Raw genomic sequence first — 4350 nt, 5'->3', positions numbered from 1 at the left:
AAAAAAAAAAAAAAAAAAAAAAAGGATCCTTCAAAACAATCTGTTTTCCCTTACCTATTTGCTCCCCAGGCAGAAGAGCCAAAGGACTAGTTAAGACAGTCCTGCCAGAAAATATCCAAGCAACAATATAGTGTCAAGAAGAGAAAAGTTCATTCCTGTAATGTATTTGTTTCTGGTTTGGGGCAAAATGTTCTGCAGAGAAAACTGCTCCAAGACAGCACATTAACAGCTTTACAGAAAAACACCCTCTGTGTAAGAATACAACTTGCCATAAGCTTTCATCCTCTCTTGTTTAACAAGACCTTGCTGTTTACCTTTCATTGGATATCTGTTATCCCAACCAGTTTAAGATTAGGTTTTTTTAATATTTTTACTTTGCAACAAACCAAAAATTAACTAAGTTTTAAGACGTGGATTTTGACTGGAACTTCTCAATAACAGTGGTTAGATTGGAAATGAACATCAAAGATTCCAGATATCTTTCTGATCAAGAGCAGATGTTGTTTAAGGATTAAAAAAAAAATAATGAAAAAGCCTTGTTGCCTGTTACACAACCCAAACTATATGTTTGCAAACTGTTTCTTCCAACACTTGGAAGAAAAGGAGTCAGAAGTCAATGGAACATGGCCCTCCTTTCTCAGTGAAGGGGAGGCTACTCATCAGCTGTAGAATCATGCGATATTCAGTTGAGCTGATTAAGTCCAGTTTGGACCTGCTTTTAATCAGCAAAGATACTAAGCTATGCTGTTTTGATCTGGCTTCTCCCTCTGCCCCTTAAACATTCCTTAAGCAGGCATCACACATGGACATAGTTGTTTGTCACGTTTTAGACTGGGTATCCCAGGGCTGTGACAAAATAAAAGGACTGAGCATCCCTAGCATCTTGGGTTCATACTGACAGCATCTGCTTCTCTTGCATCTCTCCCTTTTTTGGTAAATTTTCTTCCCATTACCTTTAGCCTCTGAACACTGTATTAAGACATTATGTTATAAACATTGCTTACAGCATGGCTTCAGGACACAGTCTAGTGTCCTCATGCTCTCTCTCACTTACTTGAGAGAAAGAATTGTGACAATAGAGCACAGTCAAACACCAGATTAGAGGAGAATACCTCAGTCGTCAAGTCTTTCCATCTCCACCCCCGCTCTAAGGAACTACAGCACCAAGCCTTTCAAAATTTTTTTAAGGGACAGTTTCAAGAAATATATTTTTTTCTTCTGTTATCCCTGATGAAAGACTAATCCAGCACTTACAAATTCAGCATTTAGGAAAGCCTAGTTTCAATTCACCGCTCCACCCCACATCTTCCACTCAGCCCTGAGCCCCAGCATCTTTACAGAGCAAGGGGCTGGGTACCTCCTACTTCACCAAGGTGTTGCAAGTGTGGATATATTTAAGAGCATGAAGCATTCAGATACTATGGAAACCAGGGCAAGAGAAAAACCAAAAATAGATGGAAAACGCAAGCCGTTGAAAAGTCTGGAAAAGTCTTGCTGAGGAAGGCTGTGCTTGCTGCAGCTGATCCCAGAATGGGATCCATTTAGAGCTCAAGCATAAAATATCCTTTTTCCACTCTTTCCATAGCTTGTTTTTTTTCTCTGCCAGAGGGAAAGGAATATTTTTTCCTCCTTAGCCCTTTAATTTTTCCTCTATTTAATAGGCCTCCTAATTACCAGTTCTTTTGAATGATTCACATTCTAGCTTGCCCTTCCCATGACCTGGAGTAGACTGCTGTGTGACTCCTTCTGTATAGCAGGATTATTGGGAACATATCATGAGAGTAAACACTACAGAGCACTCTCCTTCTGAAAGGGAAATCCAACAGCAACCTACAAAGAAGGGTGCCTGAAACAAAGAGTTGTGATGCCAGCCTGTGAAACACTATGCCTCTCCTTTTTATAATGCAAACACATTTATTGTGCGTATTCACCCTCTACAGACAAACCAGTTGCTAAAGTATAATAATCCCTTTCTTCACTCAAAAAAAAAAACCCCAACCAAAAAACACCAAACAACCCTCAACAACACAAAGAGTACTTGAAATAGCCAGAATAACATATGGAGGAAACACAGATGCCTACATGAGGTATACAAACCATCTTACTCAACATTCAACCAAGCGGAAGACAGTAGCAGATGTAGAGCAGTTAAACCATTCCACCAGGCAGACTTGAAGCCACCCATCGCTGCAAAACCAGGTTGAGGTCATGTCCCTCACCAGCACAGACCTCAAGTCTGCTTGAGACTAGAAGTGCTGAAGTCTCTCTTCACAGCACTGGCTCTAGTTCCAGGTCCTCATTACAAGCTACTTTTTAAAATAGAAGAGTCTCTGGTCTTTTCAGTATGACCACCACCTCAGCAAAGAAACCCCAGCAAGGTGAGGGGAAGGCTCCAGATGAGAATCCTGGGTTTTACAGTTGTCAGTGCACTTGAGGGAAAGGAAACAGATTGAAGGTGTCCAATATTCTTAATCTTAAAATCTCTTGAGTGCAGCATCGATCTCAGGAATTATCTCCTTCAGCTGGTTCCACTGTTCTGCAGACAGGGCAATCCCTACAAACAGCAGAAGGGGAGGTTTCAGAGGAGGCAAGGGGTAAACATCAAGTAGCACAAGAGATTGGCTCCCTCAGACCAGCTACAGAAGGGAAATGGGTCTGAGGCAGAGGCGCAGACCTTCCAAACATGGCAGTTGTGCCTGCACTTCAGCATCTGTATCGAGGATACTCAATGCTATCACAGAAGCATAGTATGAGAATATAAGAATATAATTGCCTTTCAAGAGTCCCACAGCCCCTTATAGACTACTGCCTAGTACAAATTCCCACTCACATGAGCTAGGAAGAAATGCTAGGAGAACCTTATTCCATACAGCAATTAGGACACCATCCTTTCAATTACCCAAAGGAAGTAATGCCAACTCTAGCTCTAGTTAAAAAAAAAAAAAAGAAAAAAAAAAAAAAGCTGCTAACAAGAAATCACTAGTGTGGCTTAAACACTAGAAAAGAACTGGCTTCTTTCTTTTTAGATCCAACAGAGACAAGGTCTTGATGTCTTGTCCCTCTCCCTTACAAAACAAACATGGTAGTGGAACTGCTGTGTGGGGTCCAGCCAGATGTTGTCCAATTGTTCCTTTTGGCTTTGTTAAGAATCACATTAAAGAACTGGGCCCAAGCGTTATTAAATTCTCTAGATAAAGATCAGGGCCAAGAACTCTTGAGAAAAACAGTAGAGGCAGTATTTAAATGAAAATACATTTCTTCGTGATCTCTGTTTTAACTGACAGATCTTGTGTCTTATGCTGTGGGTGTGCTTTATCCAGCCTGGAAGAAGTGCTACACCCTCCCCTGTGGTTTGCCCAGTGCCTGGGGCCCTCAGCGTGGCACCCACAGGTCTCCCTTTCGCCACGGGAGACTCCAGAGCTGGAGAGCCAGCAGCCGGAGCGGAGAGTCCGGCGTGGCCCCTGGCTGCCACCAGCAAACGTGGTTGTACCTTTCCTCCCCGGTTTCATGCTCCCTTCCTTGTCAGTGTAGAACTCCCTGATATCCACGAGGACCTTTCCCTTGAAGCAGGACACTCTGACATAGCACATCTTCCCAATCTGCGGTAACACAGAACCCGCATTACACCCAGCCCCTCAACACGCCGCTCCTGTGCCTGCTGGGTCCCCCCAGGTGTCCGGGGACAGCGAAGGGACGGCAGGCACGAGGCTGTCAGCTCAGCCACCGAAACGCTCCGCTGCAGGCGGGTGGAGACCTCTGCGGGAAGGAGGAGGGTGCGTTCCCGGAGCAGACCCCCGCCGTCCTCACCTGGAACATGCCCTCCTCCTCACCGCCTTGTCCTGGAGGCTTTTCTGTCCTCTTTGAAGGTTTAGCCACTGTTTTCAGCATTTTCTCTGACTTAGAAGACATTTCTTTCTTTCTTTTCTAGAAAGAGAGATCGCCGGTTTGCGGAGCCCGCTCCGAGGAGCCACAGCCCCTTCTCCCGGGCCCTACCGGACCCTCCGCAGCAGGCGGGAGTCACGGCCCGAGGCCGAGGCCGCTGCCAGGTACCCCTGCGGCTGGGGGATGCGAGCAGGGACGGGCGGGACAGGCGTGTCACCTGCCCTGAGGACCGGGACCCGACCGGGTGGCTCCGCTGGCGGCTCCCCCTTCTCCCCGGGGCGGCGGTACCTTCCCCTCCTCCTCCGCGCCGCTCTCGGAGCTGCTCGTCCCCGCCAACTCCTTAGCCTTGGGCATCCTACGGGCAGAGCCAGTCAGCCCGGAGGGGACGGGGAGCGCCGGGTCCCCGGGGAGGGGGGGGAAATGCTCCGGGGCCGCCGCTGCTCGTACCTGACCGCACGCACCGCCCAC

At 46.8% G+C, this 4350-nt stretch overlaps 1 protein-coding gene across 2 annotated transcripts; it reads right to left on the bottom strand.

Annotated features, from left to right (window-relative positions):
* Window positions 1–1893: 1893 nt before the first annotated feature.
* On the bottom strand, window positions 1894–4344 carry LOC106897764 (activated RNA polymerase II transcriptional coactivator p15-like). Of its 2 annotated transcripts, XM_014958594.1 has the most exons (4): window positions 4171–4344; window positions 3808–3924; window positions 3491–3599; window positions 1894–2554 (listed from the first exon to the last, which is right to left on the bottom strand). In XM_014958594.1, the coding sequence occupies exons 1-4, from the start codon at window positions 4234–4236 to the stop codon at window positions 2475–2477; spliced, it is 372 nt and encodes a 123-aa protein (XP_014814080.1). In that variant the 5' UTR covers window positions 4237–4344; the 3' UTR covers window positions 1894–2474. The 2 variants fall into 2 exon arrangements, 1 of the variants encoding a protein (XP_014814080.1); XR_001413825.1 differs by lacking the exon at window positions 3491–3599 and having other exon boundaries at window positions 2418–2554; window positions 3808–4309.
* Window positions 4345–4350: the final 6 nt, after the last annotated feature.

This window comes from Calidris pugnax, unplaced genomic scaffold, assembly GCF_001431845.1.
Source record: "Calidris pugnax isolate Ruff unplaced genomic scaffold, ASM143184v1 scaffold425, whole genome shotgun sequence".
NCBI classification, from domain to species: Eukaryota; Metazoa; Chordata; class Aves; order Charadriiformes; family Scolopacidae; genus Calidris; species Calidris pugnax.
The sequence above is the reverse complement of the archived record's forward strand: the minus strand, read 5'-3'. Positions and strand labels throughout refer to the sequence as shown.